The sequence below is a fragment of the Carettochelys insculpta genome, chromosome 18, assembly GCF_033958435.1.
Source record: "Carettochelys insculpta isolate YL-2023 chromosome 18, ASM3395843v1, whole genome shotgun sequence".
NCBI classification, from domain to species: domain Eukaryota; kingdom Metazoa; phylum Chordata; order Testudines; family Carettochelyidae; genus Carettochelys; species Carettochelys insculpta.
This window is the reverse complement of record NC_134154.1, coordinates 4,670,850-4,690,110: the sequence shown is the minus strand read 5'-3', so window position 1 is coordinate 4,690,110 and position 19,261 is coordinate 4,670,850. Positions and strand designations below refer to the sequence as shown.

Genomic DNA, 19,261 nt, shown 5'->3' with positions numbered 1-19,261 from the left:
CCATCTTGCAGACAAGCCACCAACAGATACTGCACTAATTCTCAACCTTATTTTTCCTCAGGAGGGGAAAAAAAGTGCATGACATTTTCCAAACCAAAACTGAACTGCAGAGATTCCAAATATTTCATTTCCAACATTTCCCTAGTAAAAACTGTAAGTCATTTAAAAAAAAAAAGGACTTTTATTGAATAAAAAGGAAAAACAAAGAGCTCCTACGAAAGACTATATCCATCAGTTCTGGAATGTAATTCTGAGGGGGGGAGGGGAAAAAGAGAGGTTCAATTCACATTTTTAAAAAGTCCCTGTTGGATGCAATCAGTATGGTCTGAAGGGGGATGAGTAGCGTGGTGATCCCCTGCTTTGGTAGGGAGACTCGCGACCCCTTGAACCAGAACGGGACCGCGAGTAGCCATAGCTGGTACTTCTTTCAGGACAGACTCTGATATAGGAAGTTTCACCCTGAAATTTAAACAAAGAAGAAAACCCAAACATTTACATTACATACTGATTAACAGTCCTCCACTAATATGAACAATGGAGCTTAAGACCAAAGCATAAATAACTAAACACTGGAGTTTCCACAAAGAGGACAGTATAATCCATCTACTGCTGCTTGGATCAAACTCTGCGCTGGCACTTGATGCCTTGAAGAGGTATGTTAGAAAACAATATTGTGCATGTAACTAGTGAGAAATATCTTGACAGCCATCATCATCTGCAAGGGCAGAGGCTCAGCAGCCAGAAGAGGACCATGGACAAATGTCTCCCACATCCTACCGCAGAGGAAGTGGCTGTGGCAATCAGTACTGCTAGAAGGTGAAGATTCCAATGGTCTGACTCCATCCTTAGCTGCTGGAGGGAAATAGCCAGAGATGCTAGTATGATCCTTCAGCACAATAAGGAAAGACCAAACTCTCAAGTCATGATCCTGTATCAGCACCTCAAGTTCTGTACGGAAATCTCCATAGCAAGTGTACACAGCCTTCAGCTGCCAGAGGGAATGGTTGGAGCAGAACACCTCAGCCACTTGAAGGTGGTGCTTGCAGTGAAGGAACACTGCTCCAAGAATGAAAAAGCTGTGGTTTACTGGTTTAGACACCAGGAGACCACAAGATGAAGAGGCTCCATGCTGAGACCTGGGATAAACAGCAGGAGAAACCAACAGAGCTGCTCACCAGTGTGTCCTTTGGGAGAGTGCTGCAGTTTGCTGACAAAGGCCCCAAGTAGCAGAGGCAACACAAGTTGACTTAGTTGAAAGAAGGCTGTGAGCCACTGTGGTAAAAGGGAGAATGCCACAGCAAGCTAGCTTACCCAGTAGAAGTCAGAGGCAAGCAGTCCAAATTCTTGGTTTCCAGGTAATGAAAGGTGCAGCCTACAGAACAGCTCTCAGCTAAGACAAACAGGCTTGTTTGCGACCAGCCCCTTCTAAATATTATATATATTTAAAAAAATCCAGTGTTCGTTACTTCACGCACTGAGCCAAGACCCTAAAATGCCAAGCCACAGTGGGGTATGTATCATAAAAGGTAGGAAATACCCTTTATATTATTGTAACAGGTTTCTGTGAACCACCTACTCCAACATTATGATTAGGTTCTTTATGCCTCGAGAACAGCAAGAGAGGGAAAAAAAGTGTATGTTCCTTCATGACTGCACGCACATGTTCTTCCCCTGAAGGCATGAACCCACCTCATGAGAGCGGAATTTGGTGTCATCCAGTTTGCGTAGTGCGTATTCCATGTCTTCCTTACGGAGAAACTCAACTACACCCATTCCATCTTTCTGTACATCTGCATAACAAACATCCCCAGCTTCACGCATATGATCCTTCAGGTCCTGCCAGCTGCCTGATGGAGGAAGCCCTGAGTATGGAGAACACAAAACATAAGACACCATATAAACAAAGGGGCCATCCATGGGATGCTGACCCTGACATACCAAGGGCGCCAACAATTCCATGTTCTTTGCGAGTTCTCCATAGGATCAGAACTGCAATAAGAATGGAGGGATCCAAAAAAACAGTATTAAGTTTCATTCCAGGAAACCAGCAGCAGAGACCTCTGTTGAAGGTACAAAATTTGGGCCTCCTGTCAGTAAGACAATCCTTGGATGTCTCTGGAATTCAAAGTGCCGAGATTTCAGAGGACACTGATATTTGTACTGTTGCAAACCACCCCTCATACCCTGAATGTCTGCAATGTAGATTTTGCTCTCAAAAGTAGGACTTTTTTCCTCCTTAAGGTTCCTCAAGATCAGTTCCCCATCCAAGATTGGCTTGTCCCATTCATATCAGTTGTATTAATTTGGGTCCTGAGAGTCCACTGTTCCTCAGTTTAACTGGTAATTATCAGCACAGTTAGCTAAAGGAAAGCAAGGGGTTGAGTTTTCCTCCCCCACAGCAAGCTAATGTACAGGTCCTGGCAATTTTTAAGGCGGCTTCACAACACCGTCTAGCAATGCAGGTTTTCATGTTCATGCCAAAAAAAAAACAAAAAACACATCAGATGGTTTTCAGTTATTCTCCCCCAGCCCTCCCAGGCTCCTGGAAATGTTCTCCTGGTCTCAGTGAATAGTGTTCAGATCCTGCTGCAATGCTGAAGATATTTTATCACTACAGTAGAGTGGCTTCCTTACAGGGAACATTTTATTCTTTTAGCCATAGTCACAGGAGCATGCAGAGAAACAGAGATGTGGGTATCTTTAGGTGATGCATGGAGATAAGCATGCATTTGGGAGACACATGTAGGTACTCCTCCGATACATGTAGGTATGTTACTTTGTATGGAAGATTCCAAGCATCCACTGGCAGGGAATACTGAATTTCCTCTTGGGGTTTGATGTGCACTGCAGAACTTCAAAACATACGTTCATTTCTCTCCTTCAAAGAGCCCCCTCCACCCATATGGCCAAATGTCAATTCACTACTTGAATGGCCTTTTCAGTTTGTTTCTTTGGGTTTTTGTAGGAAGTCCCTCCTTAGGAATCCATTGGTTGATTGAGGGGACTCCCTTCCATGATGCCTTGGTCATTCTTTCCCATAGTGAGTAGATCATGAGAAGCTGCTGAGGCACACCCCACTCTATCTTTAACAAACAAAATGTCAACTCTTATCAGAGCATATTACATCATAGGTTCTCTCTAACAAATCCCTTCTAATTATGTTGAAATGTTAGGTACCATTCCATCTCGTGCCCAACTGTTTTCATCATGCAAGAATGGTGCCCAAGTGTCCTCTCCTACCCACCTGTTAATTCATGAAACACTGGTACATTTCAGAACCCAAGACTGAGTTCACATCTGACCCTGAATGAAGACATTCACCAAGATGCACTCCAAATATCAAAAAGACCCCTCCTTGAGTCAGACTGGAAAGAGACTGTCTTCTCCCTGCACTGGGATATTCCTTTACAGGAAGAGGTTTCATGTTACAGGAGAAACCTTAAATGCTGCAGTGATATGACAAGTTCCTTCTCCCTAAGACAAGGACATAATACCACAAAGTACAGCATTAAGATGAGTCCCAGACAAACTGAAGTGGAAAAATAACATACCTGAAACAAGAACTCGAAATTCAGAACGTCGTGATGGAGGTCCATTCCTCCCACGCAGCCCCCCACCAAAACCTCCACCCCGACCTCGGGAGGATCTGGGGAACTCAACACGCAGTCGGCTTTGACCATAATCATAACCATTTCTCCCATAAACTGCATCTTCTGCATCTCTGCCAACAAATAACATTAATCAGTAATTAATGATGCTCAGTCAGTGGTTCCCAACACCTCAGAGGGCCATCAAGTATGTTAGAAAATACTGCAGTTGTAAAGGAGCTGCAAAAATATTTGAGAATATTTTGGACTGAGTTTTAAATAGATTCATCAGCCACCAAGGGTAAATCCACTGTCATATCTATAAACTTAGTTTTTTACCAAGTTGTTAGGTTCCTGTGCACCATGCATTTCAGGTGACAGCCACATTCAGTGGAAAGAACACCACAGAATGACACTGTATTGCATTCATCAATCAACAAGTTCAGCCTATCCACTATGCTTGGAGGCAGGAGTCATTTTCCACTTACTTTCTCAGAAAAGCTGCATTTTGATCTGCGTGGAACAAAGCCCTTTCATAATTTGGCAAAGACCACAAATACTTTACCTTCACTAATAAACCACTTATTAGCAACTATTTCATTATGGTGTTTTGGCTTGAATAATCACATACAAGGGACATTTGTTTTCCTGTGAGAATTCTGATGTATTAAATCCTGAACCTAATCTGACTTTCCACCCCAACAAGTCAGTGCTAATGCATGCAGAAGAATATGAACCAAAACCTAAACCTCAAAACTAATTGCAAAATTATATGCAATCACAGAATAACTACTTAAACGTAAATCTTTTCAATTTTCAGACCTTGCAAGCTAAAGTTTACAAGCATGCAAATCCCTTCTAAAATTAATTTCAATAAGCTTTGCATATGCTAGAAATAACTGCAAGATCATAAGTGAATGCAAAGTACCTTAGCAGAGCATCCCCATCCTGAAACATTTAGCATCTATTGTTATTAGTTGTTACACCAATACAGTTGTTACCTGTTATTACTCTGGCACATAGGAGCACCACAGATTTAGATTCCTGTGAAGCATCAACAAAATACCCATAAACAAAATAATCTATCCAATTACCTAAACACCACCCATTCCTCTTAAATTGCCCAACTGCTGCAGAGGCTTATTTTATAAGGGTAGTTTCCAAACCAGGTTTGAACCACCAGTGGTCTCTAACACTCTGTCTCATGAAGAAATGGCTGATCACATACATCTGACTCTTATGAACCTCCCACAACTGTTAATCTATAATAAAAGAGCCAAAAACCACATTGTTTTCTCAGTTACATGTTTTCTTTTTTTTTCCTAAAAAGAACTGTTGTAACTGCTAAAAGGATATTGCTTTCCCTGTCACTTGCAATCAGAGATCTGTGATGTAATGTCTCTGCTAAGCCAAAGTGACAGTGTTTCTGTAACATCTGAGAAGGCATGTGCAATATGTCCATAAACACTGATTAAAAATAATGAATGCAGACATTTGTTATTCACTATCATATTTGATATGTTAAAAATGGTATTAGGAAATTCACATACATATCACCCATTACAGCTGTGCTTAGACAGAGTAGCACATATTCAAAGAAAAAAAAATATATACCTACATAGTGAACAGGGGTAAAGATAAGTAGTTGTAACTGCTGCAGGTAAGCATCAGTTTGAGTGTCTGAGTGCTTAAGTATCAACTAAACCATTGATTTTTTTAAGGGAAGAGACAAGATGACGATAGCTCCTTTAGGTATATAGTCAAACAAAAATTCAGAGTCTGGGACTCTCTGTACATTACATACGGTCACTACTTGTACAAAAACCCAGTACATCATACCCCATCTTGTCAAAGCCCCTCTGATGGTGCCTGAAAAAGGAAAGCTAGAGGCAACTCAGAGGATAGTTATCTAGACTGCTGCTGTCAGCTGAATTCACTGGAGAGTACAATAATGACCCTGACTTCTTCCCTCCACTTTGTCCATTATTTATTTATTTATTTATTTGTTAGCTGGGTGGTGCAAAGCAGTATTCCTTGCTGAGCCATACTAACTGAAAGTTTTCAAATCCAAGCCATCTGTGGTCTCTCTCATACACAGCAATTTACAAGCTCCAACTTGGATGTCTGCAGTAGTACAATTGCTTCCCTGGAGATAAAATTGTGGCATTACACACAGGACTGTAGTATCTTAGAGTGAGAAATGGAAAATCTGTTAATTTTATTTACAGGGGAAACCAAACGGCTTGGGAAGCCTGCGAACGACTGCCAGGGCCTCTGCTGGGTGTTCTGTTAAGGACGAGGGAACAGTGTCACTTGGGCAGACTTCCTTCAGCTGGGAGAGGGAGAGCAGGTCCCCCTCATTCACAGCTTTGCTGGCTGCTTTACTCTCATTGCTTCCTAGGGAAGACTGTTGGGGATGTAGGGGGCCATTCCAGCTGGAGGATGTCGGGGAGTAGGGCGCGCACAGAGACGATGCGTGGGGCAGGAAGGGTACATGAGGAACTAGGGAGCTTTGACTAGAGGGGCCGGCTTTCGCCGCGAGAACAGGCCGGTAGACTTCAGCGGGGGAGAGGCGTCCTACAGGCCTGGGGCGAGGTGGGGAGATGCAGCAGATCCCCACCCGGGCTCCGGTGCGGAGGAGTTTCCTGAGGAGGGGCCAGGGCGGGGAGCGGCTGTGTCTGCCTGGGCGGGCCGTCTCCAGGGCTGCGGGCGGGGGTTCCGTCGGCCTCAGGCCTGGCTGGCTCTCCCCGGGGGCCCTCTCCCCCGTCCCGCTCACCGCGGGTCCTCGAAGCGCACGAAGGCGAAAGGCACCAGGCCGCGATTGCTCTTGAGCTCGATGTCTCGGATGCGGCCGTACTTGTAGAAAAGCTCCTCCAGGTCCTTCTCCCGCACGTCCGCCGGCAGGTTCCCCACATAGATCCGCCCGTCCCCCGCGCCGCCCCGCCCCGAGCCCTCGGGCCCGAAGCCCATCTCCCGCTCCCAGCCAGACATCCTCACCGCGCCGCGCGCACACCCCGGGCGGGAACTAGCGGCCCGAGCCCAACCTGCTACAGAGCCCGTCACCCGCTGCCGGAGGACACTAAACAACCCGCTTAAAGGGGAGGAGGCACCGGCAACCGCACACAGCTTTTGTTACGCATGCGTCGTGCTCTGCGCCGCCACACTGCGCATGCTCTTCGTTCTCGCGGGCGGGAGGGGATGTAGATCTCCCACCTAACCTACTGCAAGTTGAATGGTAACAGAGAGGGAGCCGGGCTGGTCTATATACTATCACAACAAAAAGCAGTCAAGTAGCACTTTAAACACTAGCAAAATAATTTATTAGGTGACCTTTCGTGGGACAGACCCACTTCTTCAGACCATAGCCATATTCTTGACCTTCATCCCCACCCCTCCACTCTCTGATTTGCTCAGCTTGATCATTTTTTTCTAATTTGTCCTCCTGGATTACTGTTTTTGGTTCTCTGTGCCTTAAATATTAAGTCTGTTCTGGTATGGGTATGGTCTGAAGAAGAGGGTCTGTCCCACAAAAGCTCACCTAATAAGTTATTTTGCTAGTCTTTAAAGTGCTGCTTGACTGGTTTTTGTTCTAACCTACTGTGATTGTGCAAGCTTCTGTTCAGGCAGGTAGAGTCTCTCACGCTCAGCTCACAGACGTGAGTTTTAAGTCAGTCTACGTAATTAAGGCCTTTCTTGTGCAACTGTCTATGGTCTAGTCCCCTCTGGAGTGTATGTGAGCGTGCCTGATGAGCATTCGCTAGCCTGCTTTCTCCTCTATTGCTTGTATCTCGCTTTCTGTCCTGGTCTGGCTGCTTCCATTATCTACTAAAGGGGATTACTGCTCATTTAATTTATAATACTTAAACTGGCAGAAACAACTCAAAACTTAAATATTGCTGATTTTCCAAAGTTTTCCAAGTTTTCCCTCCTCTGCTGTTCTGCGAAAGATGCAAAAGGAAAAACCACAGGGAAACGGCAGTCCCATCTCTTTATAGCTGGAGTGCCCATCTTTGAAAAGGGAAATAAAGACAGCTCAGGAAATTACAGAACAAGCAGCTTAACTTCAGTTCCAGGCAGGAAAGATGATGGAACAAAGAATTAAGGACTCCATGTGCAAACATCTGGAAGATAATAAAGTGGTAGGTGACAGCATTGATTTGTCAAGAACAAATTATGTCAAGCCAACCTGATAGCTTTCATTGGAAGGATAACAAGCCTTGTGGATAAAGGGAAAGCAGTAGACATAATATACCTAGACTTCAGTAAAGCATTTGATACAGTATTGCATGACCTTAACAATAAGCTAGGGAAATACAACCTATATGGGGATACTGTCAGATGGGTGTATAACTGGTTGGATAACTGTTCACAAGAACAGTAACTGAGAGAAAGCCATGCTAGTCTATATACTATGAAAGCAAAAAAGCAGTCCAGTAGCACTTTAAAGACTAACAAAATAATTTATTAGGTGATGAGCTTTCGTGGGACAGACCCACTTCTTCAGATCATAGCCATACCAGAACAGACTCAATATTTAAGGCACAGAGAACCAAAAATAGTAATCAAGGTTGACAAATCAGAAAAATATTATCAAGGTGAGCAAATCAGAGAGTAGAGGGGCAGAAGGTGGGGGGTGTTCAAGAATTAGAACTTGACTTAATCTAATTCTTGACTCCCTCCCACCTTCTGCCCCTCTACTCTCTGATTTGCTCACCTTGATAATATTTTTCTGATTTGTCAACCTTGATTACTATTTTTGGTTCTCTGTTCCTTAAATATTGAGTCTCTTCTGGTGTAGCTATGATCTGAAGAAGTGGGTCTGTCCCACGAAAGCTCATCACCTAATAAATTATTTTGTTAGTCTTTAAAGTGCTACTGGACTGCTTTTTTGTATTCACAAGAATAGTTATTAATGGTTCACCATCATGGTGGAAGGGAATAACAAGACAGGGTCCACAGTTCTGAGGCTAGTTCTGTTTGACGGTTTCATCAGTTATTTAGATAATGTCATAGAGAATATGCTTATCAATTTTGCAGATGATATCAAGCTAGGAAGGGTTGCAAGTACTCTGGAATACAGGCTCAGAATTCATAATTATCTCGATAATCTGGAGAAATGGTCAGAGACAAATAGGACGAAGTTCAATAAGGACAAATGCAAAGAGGAACAATCGCTTTCACACGTACAAAATGGGACATGACCTCCTCGGAAGGAGTACTGCAGACAGGAATCACAGTGGGCCATAACCTGAGTATGAATCAACAGTGTGACACTGTTGGAAAAAAAGCAAACGTGATTCTGAGATTCATTAATAGGAGTGTTGTGAGCAAGACTCGAGCAGTAATTCTGCTCTACTCTGCGCTGATTAGGCCTCAATTAGAGTACTGTGTCCACTTCTAGGCACCACAATTGAGGACAGATGTGGAGAAATTGGAGAGTGTCCAAAGAAGAGCAGTTAAAATTATTAAAGACAACCTATGACAGAAATTAAAACAATTGGATTTCTTTTAGTTTGCAAAAAGAGAAGGCCGAGAGGAGACAGAATAGCAGCTTTCAAGTACCTAAAAGAGTGTTACAAGGAAGGTGGAGAATATTACTCTCCTTAGCCTCTGATGATAGGACAAGAAGCAATGGGCTTCAGCTGCAGCAAGGTAGGTTTAAGTTGGACATTACGAAAAAAAATTCTTAACTGTCAGGTTAGTTAAGCACTGGAATAAATTGCCTAGGGAAGTTGTAAAATCTCCATCATTGCAGATATTTAACGATAGGTTCTTTAAATATCTAACAGGATGATACTTGGCCCTGCTTTGAGGGCTGGGGACTGGATTTGATGACCTCTTGAGGTCCCGTCATAGTATTCTATGATTCGGATTCAACACAAAAATTAACTAAGAAAAAAAATTGAAATAAGGTCCTGATACTGCAAATGTGTATGGGCTTATATCATTTTACAGTAGAATCTCAGAGTTATAAACACCAGTTATGAACTGACCAGGCAACCTTGTACCTCATTGGGAACCAGAAGTACACAATCAGGCAGCAGCAGAGACAAGGGGAAAAAAACCCCACAAATGCAGTACAATATTTTGTTAAATGTAAACTACTAAAACAAAGAAAAGCAGCATTTTTCTTCTGGATAGTAAAGTTTTAAAGCTATATTAAGTCAAAGTTGTAAACCTTTGAAATAACAACCATCATGTTCTGTTCAGAATTACAAACAACTTTAATTCACAAGGTGTTGGTAACTGCCATTCTACTATATGTAAATCCTATTGAGACTGTGGTCTTACTGGTACTTGCTGTTACTTACAAATATAGAAAGTGGCATAGCAAATCAGACCTCTGTACCCTGTCTCCAGTAGTGTCCAGCAGTGTTCACTGTAAGCTGAGCAGTTGGATGGCCACCCAAGAAGGATTGAGGTGCCACACAGCAATTGACAGAGCACCCACAGCCACCCAAAGTCAGTAGCATGTTTTTCTGTTGTTGGTGCACATCTGCTCTTGCTTTGATGCACATGAAATTTATTCTGCACATGGATGGGAAAAATTAAAGGGAACACTGATGGAAAGTACCATATGCTTTAGAGAAGCAAGATGCAAAAAAACTAATATAGTAAGTCATAAAATAACCTTCACACACGGAAGGTTTCTTCATCATCCCCTCATTTTGGGTCTAGTTTTTATGCTTCAAAGTTGGGGTTTACATCTATTTCAAACTTTTAAAATAGAATTCTATGATTGTAACTTTGGATATTCTCATTATCTACATAAATATCTTATCTTTTTATTTTTTTAATTCTGTCAAGGTCTTGTGTGCTATGTGAAAATATTTCCCCTTGGGATGGGTGGATTCTCCATCACTTACAATTTTTAAACCAATATTGGATTTTTTTAAAGATACATACTATTAATTATTTTGTGGAAATTCTCTGGCCTTTAATAAACAGGTCAGAGTAGATCAGGATTTCTGAAGATATGGATCAGATTCATAGGCCGAAATTGGGCTGCCAGGATGTTCTTAAGAGACACATGGCAATTGGCAGCTCCTGAGCTCCTCTTTCTCCTCCAAGCACTGCAGCCTCTGCAGTCCTGGCACCACTCATGATGGTATGAGTTCAGGTAGGCCAAATTTGAATGAGTGACACTGCAATTCCAGGAGCTAGGTCACAACTCCACCTATGTAAATATCATCCAGTGGGAAGGGTGGGAGGCAAGGCCAAACCTGTATGGCACTGCAACCCAGGAAGTTCCAAGACCCAGAGCAGAGAGTCAAGCCCAGCCTGGCCACTAGCACAGCAGCTGCCACAATGGGGTAAATGCCAGACAGGAGCCAATGCCCCAGAGGGGCAAAATCTGGCTAAAAGAAGCCTATGGCTTCCACTCCCAGAGTACTTATATGGGTTATAACAGGTTAAAATGTACAAATGGATCCTGAGGCCAAAAAGGTTGAAAATCACTGGACTAGATTATCACCATGGTCCCTTCTGGCCTTGTAGTGTATGAATAGTAGCACCTAAAGCAGCCAACACCGATCAGGACCCACTGTGCTAGACACAGTATATACATATAGCACAAATCAGCCTGTGTCCCAAAGATCTTATGAGCTACATACATCCTAGGACACCTATCTACCCAATTTTCTTTTTTGACATTTGTCTTGCACTAGCTATAATCTTCATCTTTCCCTGCATCTCTCTGCTGAGGGCAAGTTGTACTTTTATATTTTTATTAAGAACTAAGATGTTAATGTTTTTGTTTAAATCCCTTATAGAAATGTGCTACAGCAAGCAAGCTCAACCTCTCCCTGTCACCACTTATTTATGGGCATGTGTAAAGATTGCAGTACGGGCTGACCAACTGCAGGAGGCTGAATGTTTTATTTCTGCAATTCCAGCACTCTGACAACTGTGGGAAGAGCCACTGATTTAATTGCAGATACCACACCTACTCACCCCAAAATTATCCCTAGCAAAAGAAGGTTCTCCCTGCTGTCTACAGAACCCTGCTCTCCATGAGCACTCCAAGCTAGAGGATGTGTCCAAGCACTCCTTATGCCTTACGTGTTCCCCACTGCTTCAATAAACATAGGGTCATGGCACATCAGAGCTCCCCTAACTGGCATTGGCAGGGTGTCAAAGCAATTTTGAGCAGCCCAAGAACTGTGAGCATACGCTGAGGAATTTATACCATGGCTGGAAATTAATCCTGAGGAGATAGGGCTCAGGCAAGAGTCATCACTGACTATGCCACCCTCCCCTGTTGCACTGTCTACCTGTGGGGCAATAGCGAAAAGAGCGAGAACCAGTTCCTGTTTCAATGGTTTTGTTGTGAGGTGGGGAAGCCCATTTTGGTTTTTCAAGTTCAAGCAACCCTTTAACTGTTGTATTACATCACACTGTTAGGTAGAATTTATGATTTTAAGAGTCCCAAACTGCCCGTGGAAGTAAAGGAAAATCAACCTGCAAATTTCTTGTGGTAGCTAAAGCAACCTTTGAAATCCTCTTCCTAACCATGTTTTTCTGATGTTACCCTTATCCCACAGCTCACAAAAGCATCAAGTTGTAGACAGTTGTGTTACTTATGCATATGGATGATACTGATCTTGTATTTGGATGTTATTAGCATGAAAAAATTTTTTTTCAGAAAAAGGTGGATGAATTCTCCCTAAACCCTTTCTGGAGCTTTTAATTTCTGCACAGGACTTCCAGCCAAATAAAATTTTAAAGACCTCTCTCACATGTTGCCTATGGTATTTGCTACTTCTGGTCAGACACAGAGGAGCAAGGGTAGGGATCAGATCTGGCAATTCCTAAATATGAGACTCTCACCACCAGCAAAACTAGCTATTGTTGGGAACCTATAGAGAGAACACCTGCAGAATAGAGCTAACAGGTAAAGCAGGAAGTCTTGGGCCTGGCAGAAACACTTATTCATGTTGCAATAGTAAAGCTAGAATTAGACCTGTGCTAAGAGATGAGACAGGAAGGAGGAGGCCCTATGCACTGACTAAATCTTGTGTGATATATCTGTTGTAAACTAGTTAAATTCCCAACCATGATCTTTGCTTGTGTTCAGTAGCTGTTTCCCAAATGCACACGATCAGCCAAAAGATAACAAATGTAACAATGACTGAATCTCACTAATCTGCACTTTACAGAATTGTCAACAACTGGCCATCCCTACCCATCTCTCAGGAAAGGTTTAAATGCAGAGGCTGTACCTTGAGCTTTTACTAGAGCATTATGATGTACATTATTAAAACCAAATTGCCATTGTCAAAATAACTAAGCACATTTTGCCATATATTATCTTTCATTATTGTTTGTTTACTTTCCTGCTAATGCTAAAATTCATTCAGTAATTTTCAGTGGCATTCTCTGCCATTAGTGTGCATTAACCATAGTCTAATGAGCAGATGACCTGCTGAATGGATGACCTCAATACAAAGCACTCTGAAAAATTAAGCCACTTCTCTCACTTCTGTGCTGCTATAGTGTTCCAGTATAGACATTACCTATGCTGATGCCAGGACAGGTTCTCCTGTCACCACAGTTAACTCACCTCCCGAAGACAGGGGGTATGTGGATCAACAAATTCTTTCATCAACTTAGTGCTATCTAAATGCTGTCTTAATTTTGCCTCTCGCAAGTATACCTCTGTATGTATCTCCTACTGATCATCAAGGTCAGATCAGATCAAGCCTTCATAGCGACTAGCATCGGTAGTCATTACATCGATTTCTATTCTGTCATCCATTTCCAGATTCTGACCAACAGAGGCTAGAGACACCATTCCTACCCAACCTGGCTAATAGCCACTGACAGACTCAACTTCCCTGACTGTATCTATTTCTTTATCTAATATCAGCTTCCAACCATTGGAGGCATAGGGAAATCCTGTCCTCCACAGCCCCGCCCATGGGAGCAGGAGCCCTCGCTGATCCCAGGTGGGGGAACCCTAGGAACAGCAACACAGCCGCCTCACTCTCGAGCTGAGGCCTCGAGGTTGCTCTTCTCGCAGCAGGCATCCTGTCGCTATGGGAACCGACGCCAGCGCGGTGCACGCCGGGATGAAATAAAACGCAACAGTAAGACGCTGCAGAAGGAGGTAGATGTCGCCCAATGACGTGCGTCGAAGATTGTTGCAGCGGCCAATGATTGGTGCAGACGGGCGCGTCCTAGTTGGAGTAGGCGTGGCCGATAGCCTTAGGCTACAGAGGGGCGGCACCGCTCGTCTCAGTCCCACCGGAGCGCTGGCTGCGTGAGTGCTGGTCTCGAAGCTACTCACCCGCCCCATCCCTTCCCTCCGCGCTCGAGGCCGCCCACCACACGGTGAGTTCCCGACCAGGCCAGGGTGGTAGGAGCTGTCAGAGGGCCCTGGGCTGGACCACACCAGGGAGGAGACCGAAGCCTTTCTCCGGATCGCTGCGTGGGGCCAGGTTAGGGTTAGATACAGGCGGGTAGGTGGGCAGGATGCGTCTTTGTGAGTCCTACCCTGGTCTGCATGTGTGGAGGGGGTGCTCAGGGGAGCCATTGGGGGGGTAGGGAAGTAGTACTGATTGGGCCGCAGTGCCCGGGATGGGAGACCACTGATTGGGAGAGGGGGGATGAAGACCGTCGATACCTGTAGTTGACTTCTTTGATGCTTTTACAAACACCCCTCCCGTAAGATTTGGGAGAAGGAGGACACAAGGCAGAACTGTCACTGGAGACCGCATATCTGGGGGTTATTTGATTGTACCAGTCAGCAGTTCACTTGTGCCAAGGAAATGACAGTTTTTAGCATCTATCTTCACTAAAAGCATGCCGAGGTTCGAATTTAATTTCCTGAAACCGTACTTTATTTTAAACCCCTCGGACCAGGATGAGGGTTTGTACTCTTACATCATGAGTAAGGGCTAGTATACTAGGTGGAGTCCATCCCCTGACGGTACTGACTATACAGATGGTCTCCCCCTAGGACCATGATAAGTGTTAGTGTAGCTAAAAGGCAAAAAAGTCTACAGATTCTTTCTTGGGAAGCACCTCATAATTAGTAAAACTGAAAATACTCCACCTGTGTGTTCCTTCCTCAGAGTAACAGAGATAGCCCTCAGTCTGCAGTCTATCAAAACAAAGCAGTCATGGAGTACTTTAATGACTAAGGAGTTAATTTATTATTAGGTGACGAAATTTCATGGGACAGACCCATTTCTTCCTATGTATAGCCTTACCAGAACAGATTTTCTACTTTATATAGAGAGTCTGTTGTGGTAAGGCTATAGATCTGAAGAAGTGTGAGGCATGCTCGGCTTATACTTGACACATAAGCTTTGAAATTTGTAGCATACCTGACAAATATGCAACCACAAGCTAGCTGCTGATAAACAGATGGCTGCTTATGCAAGCAGATAGTAGTATGCAACAAAATGCTAAAGAAAATAAGCCACTCACAGGGGTCCAACAAGACTATACGACCAATCATGTGAACTAAGTATGAATTTGTGCAACATAAAGAGTCTATTTAAGCTTTGTGCGATTTCCGCTCGGCGCTCACGCTTTGGAAAGTATTCCCGTGAGTTGCCCTACGCATGTGTAAGTAATAAAGGCTATCTGAGCTGGAGTCCCTGTCTGAGTGTTGATTGAATTTACTTCCGGCATGCAACAGTGGGTCTGTCCCACAAAAGCTCATCACCTAGTAAATTAATTTGTTAGTCTTTAAAGTGCTCCAAGACTGCTTTTTTGTTTTGATAGTCTCAAAGCGCTACTGCTGGAAAAAACTACTTCCAGTGTACATCACTGTCTGTGAATCTGACTTCATCTTGGTTTGAGAAGATGTGTTTTTCATCAGGGCTGGGCCAATGTTCCTCAGATACAGGCACCACAAAAATCACGTCTTTTACAAGACAGTCTATTCAAACAGATTAGCTGTGGGAGTTTGTTGGTTTCTCCTACTGACATTTCAAATTCTATTTTGTTTGCTTGCTGTTCTCTAGGTAAGTAACCATGTGTGATCGAAAGGCTGTGATCAAAAATGCGGATATGTCCGAAGAGATGCAGCAAGATTCCGTAGAGTGTGCCACTCAGGCACTGGAGAAATATAACATTGAAAAGGACATTGCAGCCCACATAAAGAAGGTAAATGACTGTTGCAATAGCTTTTCCTCTCTAATGCTGGATATACATGTTTGAGAACCTAGTGTGCAGGGAGAACTCCCAAAAGAGAACTCTAAAGGAAAAGATGAAGCCTTACTAAGTCCTCAGCTCAAATGAAGTTGTCTACAAAGTCCTTTATTAAAGTCATCTAATGTTGTACAACTCCTGTGCAGATCTGTCTCATGCATAGGAACCATTCTTTCTTTCAGCGATTTTTTCATATCCTAGCCTATGCATGTGCTAAACAGTAAGAAAACTGTTGGCAGTTGCTGTACATGGATATTGCCATTGACCAAAGTTTGGACAAGAAACTAGTCTACCATTTTTCATAGTGCTATGGTTTGCTGATCTGCATGTGGAAGATGCTGGCCTGCCTGAAGGGAAGAGGGTTGAAGTGAGACTAAGTGGAATAGATTTATAGTCAAATCATTAATGTATAAAACAAATGCCAATCAAATGCTCTCCACCAGCTATCTTTTGAGTTGGGTCAGCTTGCTATTTCCAGTAAGAACAGCAGACTTATTTAAACATTCTGCTTGTGACATAGACAAGTATAGATTTTCTTCTGTGTAGGGAATAGATGACTTAAAATCACTGAAGCAGAAACATTTACTACAAAACAATTAATTCTATATCCCTTTGCTAAACTATAGTATAGACTGATTATTCAGAAATAGGTGTTTTGTTCATCACACTAATGTCTCTTCAGGTGTAAGACAATCTTGATTTGTTAGTCTTTTGTTTAGTTACCCATGCTTAGCTGCCCTGAAATTTAGAGCTTAGGGGCAAGCTAGGGTGTGCAGCTGTTTAGTAACTGACTACTATATTAGGCCTCTTAGCTAATATTCTATTTCCAATGTGTCATCACATCCCCCCCAAACTTTTGGCAAGTTATCATATAGTTCACTGAGCTGTATGAATGCTATAGCCAAATACTCATTACACTGCAGTGTGGGGCAACATCAGCACACGCCTACTCCGACTCCTCCTTCTCTCCCCTGAAATGTGTGCTGCACTGTCCAACAGCTTTCTTGACAATGTAAGATCATATCAACTGTCAATATAAAATATGCACAAATGTTTCCTAAACCTTGCTGTCCTAACACATGGGCTTAGATCAAGCAACAGATCTAATTACTGAATAGATTGACTACAAGTATAATCAGGATTGGTTACATGGAAATAAGATAAAATTCACAACTACACATAAGTGAATACAAAATAATGGTCTTGCTTGTCACAAGTTCCAGCAGTTTCTTACCAAGTCTTTGTCAGGGTTCCCCCGTCCTCCCCATCCTGATGCTGCTTCCTTTGTTCTTCAGGGGTTAATGTTGTGGGAAGGGAGCAAGAGATCTGAGGTGTGTTGTCTACCTTCTTTCAACCCTTTCTCCTGCAAGAATCATCTCCAGCTCAAGTGTGGCCAGAAACCTTCTCCTGCTTTGTCAAACCCTCTCTGCAGCTCAGGAGTGGCCACTTAATTAGGTGGTGGTCCATTTGAGCTACTTGACACCAGGCAGAGATGCAAACTGGCCTTTTGTCTTTGGGGAACTTGTTTGACTGCTATTGAATATGCTGGAACATATCTTTCCTATCGTACAGTGGAATGGAGTCTTGCCATACATTTTACCAAGACAATCAGTGGGGTAGCCAAGTTAGTCAAAAACAACAAGAAGTCCTGTGGCACCTTAGGCTAACATTTGAGCGTAAGCTTTTGTGGTAAAGACCCGCTTCGTCAGATGTGTCACAAAGTGGGTCTCTGCCCAGGTATCATGAACTTTCAAATATGTTACACAGTATGCTCTGCAAGACTGTCAAACTTTGTGTAAAAGGGATGAATGTAAGAGTACAGACTACCACAGCAGTAAAACACAACCTGTACTCCTTCAGCTATCTAGTAAGACAGTGTCTTCAGGTATCTGTAGTAACTAGCAGTTGGGCTATAGAAGGTAAGTCTGCAATTCCACTTAAAGCTGTGGTCTTCACGCAGAGCAAAGGATAGGCTGTACTTATCTCCCCCTGTTAAATGTCTGAACACTTACTATAAAGACAGATGAGAATAAGGTAGTTAGAAGCTGCAGTTTCTGTGCTTAAGAAAAGCAGTTCTGCTTTTTGTAACATGGTACTTTTTTCCTTCTAGGAGTTTGATAAGAAGTACAACCCCACTTGGCACTGCATTGTGGGAAGGAACTTTGGCAGCTATGTGACTCATGAGACAAAGCACTTCATCTATTTCTACCTAGGCCAAGTTGCTATTCTCCTCTTCAAATCTGGTTAGAGCAAGAAGTGTGCTATTCAAACTTGCATCCAGTTCCAGGACTGCACACTAACTCAAAGACTGAAATCTTAAGCCTTCCCCAGGGACCATACCTTGCGCTTCAAACCTTTTTGTTGTGGTAATGGACAGGAACTCCTTTGTACCTGCTTGCTTTCATTGTGGCTATAAAAAATAGCAAACAAGTCTGTCTTGTATTTATTTTCTTTCCAAAATCCTGCTCCCCTTTTAAATAAAACCGTTAGAATAAACTCTTAAAGGTTGAATATATCCAATAGTTCTATAGCCCTGTAAGCCCTCTTATCCCTGCATTGATTCCTGTACTGTAGTCTCTCCTTAGGAACAAATGAAGTATTTAAAAAAAGTGAGCATCTTTATTCTAACCCAAAACTTGAGCAAAGGCTAAAGCTGCTCATGTAGAAAAAGCTCACTGCTGCCTTTACTGAAGTTACTCCCGTAGTGGCAGTTCACGTTTGTTTACTGATTCTGAAGTTCACAAGGCTCTTCCTATTTACTCACCTCAAGTCTTTGTCTACAATTAACAATTCCAGGTAGGTCCGGTCATTAATATTTGTGCAGAAGAAGAACAGAGTTTTAAGCCACTTGTATCACTTGCAAAACGTTACAATGACGCTTCCATTATGCAAGGTTCTACAAGGACATAGGGTTGTGCTGGCAGAGACTGCTATAGCCACTGTGTTCAATATGCTTCCTGTTCACAACATGACTGGAACACCACCACAGACCAAGGACCACCCTTTGCTTGCTCCATGCATGCACCCTGCCACTTAATGGGATAAGTGCACAGCAGCTCTGGTGGCCTGGCCCAGCTTGCCTGATGTGGCTCCTGCTGCAGCAGTTTGGGAGGGTAGGGCTTCTGACCATCCATAAATTTCTGTTGGACACCACTGTGCTATATAATCTCAGTAAACAGGAGTAGTAGTTTCTTGGTAAGTGCTTTCCAGTGACTGGCAGAGGCTTTGAGCTGTGAACTACATCTGTTCTAATGCTGTACTTAAATCTCAAACTTGCAAAGTTTATGAATATTTACCAGCTTGAATACAAAGTGTTCTTAACCATCAGGTCTCTAGCATTTTTTTTTTTTTTTGTTCCTTACTACACTTGAAGGCTACAGTAGCTTTTGGAGGAGGTACCTGTCTCCTTACTTTATTTTCGTGCCCTAATATGTAGAAAGCGGGAGATAGTTGTACTGTCAGCAGTTAATATCTGATTTGGTTTTACAGCCTTGATACAGGAGGCCATTGTT

The 19,261-nt window shown here is 43.1% G+C and overlaps 2 protein-coding genes across 2 annotated transcripts; one reads left to right on the top strand and one right to left on the bottom strand.

The window, feature by feature from the left end:
* Positions 1–122: 122 nt before the first annotated feature.
* Positions 123–6,642, bottom strand: SRSF9 (serine and arginine rich splicing factor 9). Its single transcript, XM_075013004.1, has 4 exons — positions 6,364–6,642; positions 3,552–3,721; positions 1,690–1,862; positions 123–459 (listed from the first exon to the last, which is right to left on the bottom strand). The coding sequence occupies exons 1-4, from the start codon at positions 6,576–6,578 to the stop codon at positions 316–318; spliced, it is 702 nt and encodes a 233-aa protein (XP_074869105.1). The 5' UTR covers positions 6,579–6,642; the 3' UTR covers positions 123–315.
* A 7,151-nt stretch (positions 6,643–13,793) lies between these two features.
* DYNLL1 (dynein light chain LC8-type 1) lies at positions 13,794–18,179 on the top strand. The gene is made up of 3 exons (XM_075012716.1): positions 13,794–13,919; positions 15,563–15,704; positions 17,860–18,179. The coding sequence occupies exons 2-3, from the start codon at positions 15,573–15,575 to the stop codon at positions 17,995–17,997; spliced, it is 270 nt and encodes an 89-aa protein (XP_074868817.1). The 5' UTR covers positions 13,794–13,919; positions 15,563–15,572; the 3' UTR covers positions 17,998–18,179.
* Positions 18,180–19,261: the final 1,082 nt, after the last annotated feature.

Excerpts from the sequence above, each read along its gene's own strand:
- DYNLL1 (XM_075012716.1), top strand. The coding sequence starts at position 15,573 with ATGTGTGATCGAAAGGCTGTGATCAAAAATGCGGATATGTCCGAAGAG. Across the intron at positions 15,705-17,859 it reads TTGCAGCCCACATAAAGAAG|GAGTTTGATAAGAAGTACAA; the intron begins GTAAATGACTGT and ends TTTTCCTTCTAG.
- SRSF9 (XM_075013004.1), bottom strand. The coding sequence starts at position 6,578 with ATGTCTGGCTGGGAGCGGGAGATGGGCTTCGGGCCCGAGGGCTCGGGG. Across the intron at positions 3,722-6,363 it reads GTGCGCTTCGAGGACCCGCG|AGATGCAGAAGATGCAGTTT; the intron begins GTGAGCGGGACG and ends ATTTGTTGGCAG. Across the intron at positions 460-1,689 it reads CCAAATTCCGCTCTCATGAG|GGTGAAACTTCCTATATCAG; the intron begins GTGGGTTCATGC and ends TTTAAATTTCAG.